Here is a 2095-nt window from a genome sequence, read left to right on the forward strand (position 1 = left end):
CCTCCCCCTCTGGCCCGCGCTGTGACCGCCGGTTCTCCCCGCAGCCACCCCTGGTCCAGGCCATCTTTAGCCGAGATGTGGAGGAAGTGCGTTCCCTCCTCTCGCAGAAGGAGAACATCAACGTGCTGGTGAGTTGGGAGCCGGAGGATGGCGAGCCGAAACCTGGCTCGGGGCTCTGCACCCCTCCCCACCAGCGGGGCGGCTCCGTGCCGCTTCAGCGCCGAGGAGCCCGCGGCTCTCTTCGCCCATGGCTTTGCATTTGGGGGATGTGGACCCAGAGTACACCCCGGAGGGACTGGCGATGCCGGGAAACGCTGTTCTCAGCCCCCGGTGCAGCGCCCACAGTCCTCCCCTCTGGGAAGAAGGAGCCGCTTCGCGGGCCCTGGCCCTGACTCCACCCTCCTTAAGTGCTTGTCTTTGACTCTCGGTACCGGCGGCGTTCCGGAGGCTGCAGAACCGATAGGAAGAACTTGAAGCGCCAAGGCTTGGCCTGGGGTCCTCCAGCCGGGATAGTGCTGGCCACAGCCGCTTCTCTTTTCTGCCCTCCCAGGACCAAGAGAGGCGAACCCCGCTGCATGCTGCTGCCTACGTAGGCGATGTCCCCATCCTCCAATTGCTACTGATGTCAGGTGAGAGCGGGGAGCTGGAAGGTGTGGCGCGGCGGGAGGCGGCTTGTCTTCATCCCAGCAGGTCCCAGGGCTAACCTCTGGTACTTGGTCTTGGGGAGGCTCCAATGCCATCCAGATCGTAGGGGCCCCATTGCTGACTTCTCCCTTCCTCACCTCCTCCCATTTAAGAAAGGAGACGATATTCCCACAGGTGCTAATGTCAACGCTAAGGACACACTGTGGCTGACCCCTCTTCATCGGGCTGCTGCCTCCCGAAATGAGGTAGGGGCTCTTCTGCCTCCTCTCACCCTTCCACAAAAGAGGAGTAGCTAAAAGGTGGGGGTTAAGGGCTGGCATGCCTCAATCCTCTGCCCTGCAAGCAGCTGTACCCCCAAGGATAGGGAGGTGACCGGATTTTGGCCTTTCCTCCTACCCCTAGAACTGGCTGGGAAGGGGGAGGCTGAGAGCTGCCAGCTGGTGTGACGTCAGGGAGAGCTTAACACCAGGCTGGCAGGCTGCAGGGGGCCTTGCTGCCAGGCCTGAGTGACTCATCCCTCCCTGGGGGGCCACCTTGGAGTCTGATCCCCTTCTGGGCACTGAGGTTGCTCTCCTTGTGAAGGGGGAAAGGGGCTAGTGATCAGTTGCATGCTTGCTTCTTAAGCACGGTCACCGGACTGCACATGGCTGAATAGCCTTCATCCCATCCACTCCGGAGAGGGAGAAGGGTGACCCAGTGTGGTTAGAGAGCCACTGCCCCCGCTGCAGACGCCTGCCTGGGAGGGTCTTGGGCCAATGGGAAAGAGGTGGCTGGGGCCTGTGAAGGGCGCTTGAGCCTCCGTTTGGGAGCAGGAGAGTCTGTTTATAGGGGTAATCGAAACATTGCAGTGGCTGTGGAAGCATTGAAGAAGGGTGTTCAGGGCATTGATAGAGCAGGAGAGTTGATTGGTCTCTAAAATGACTGGGGGCTTGGGATCCTCCACGTGTGAGGGTTTGGTTGGGAGTGGATGTGTATGGGAGTCCGCGTTGGGGAGTGACACCATGCTAAGGAGCTCTCAGAAGACCTAGAAGGCAGAAAAGGGGGATGGAGAGGCTGGGTATGTTGGAAAATCGAGAGGAGAATCCATTCTGGGGGCCGTGTGGCTGTGTATGCCAGGCTGACTTAACTCCTCTTGTCATTTCCTGTGGTTTTACCTCCTGCTCCCTCTCTGTCTTCTCAACAGAAGGTGCTGGGGCTGCTGCTGGCACATTCAGCAGATGTGAATGCCCGAGACAAGCTGTGGCAGACACCACTGCACGTGGCGGCTGCCAACCGGGCCACCAAGTGTGCTGAGGCCCTGGCACCCCTTTTGAGCAGTCTCAACGTGGCTGACAGGAGCGGACGCAGTGCCTTGCACCATGCAGTGCATAGTGGGCATCTTGAGGTGAGGACTGCTCCCAGCCAGCCGCAACCCCATTCCTTCCCCGGGGCCTCCTCTCTCTGCTCACCT

At 60.2% G+C, this 2095-nt stretch overlaps 1 protein-coding gene across 1 annotated transcript in view; it reads left to right on the forward strand.

Annotated features, from left to right (window-relative positions):
- ANKRD52 (ankyrin repeat domain 52) overlaps nt 1-2095 on the forward strand; it is a 15098-nt gene that overhangs the window by 3608 nt on the left and 9395 nt on the right. The window contains exons 2-5 of the mRNA XM_045289052.1: nt 45-128; nt 551-629; nt 820-890; nt 1829-2045. Coding sequence (XP_045144987.1) covers nt 45-128; nt 551-629; nt 820-890; nt 1829-2045 — 451 coding nt within the window. The remainder of the gene's footprint in view (nt 1-44; nt 129-550; nt 630-819; nt 891-1828; nt 2046-2095) is intronic.

The sequence above is a fragment of the Echinops telfairi genome, unplaced genomic scaffold (genome assembly GCF_000313985.2).
Source record: "Echinops telfairi isolate 266 unplaced genomic scaffold, ASM31398v2 ScPeMD7_2;HRSCAF=8, whole genome shotgun sequence".
NCBI lineage: Eukaryota > Metazoa > Chordata > Mammalia > Afrosoricida > Tenrecidae > Echinops > Echinops telfairi.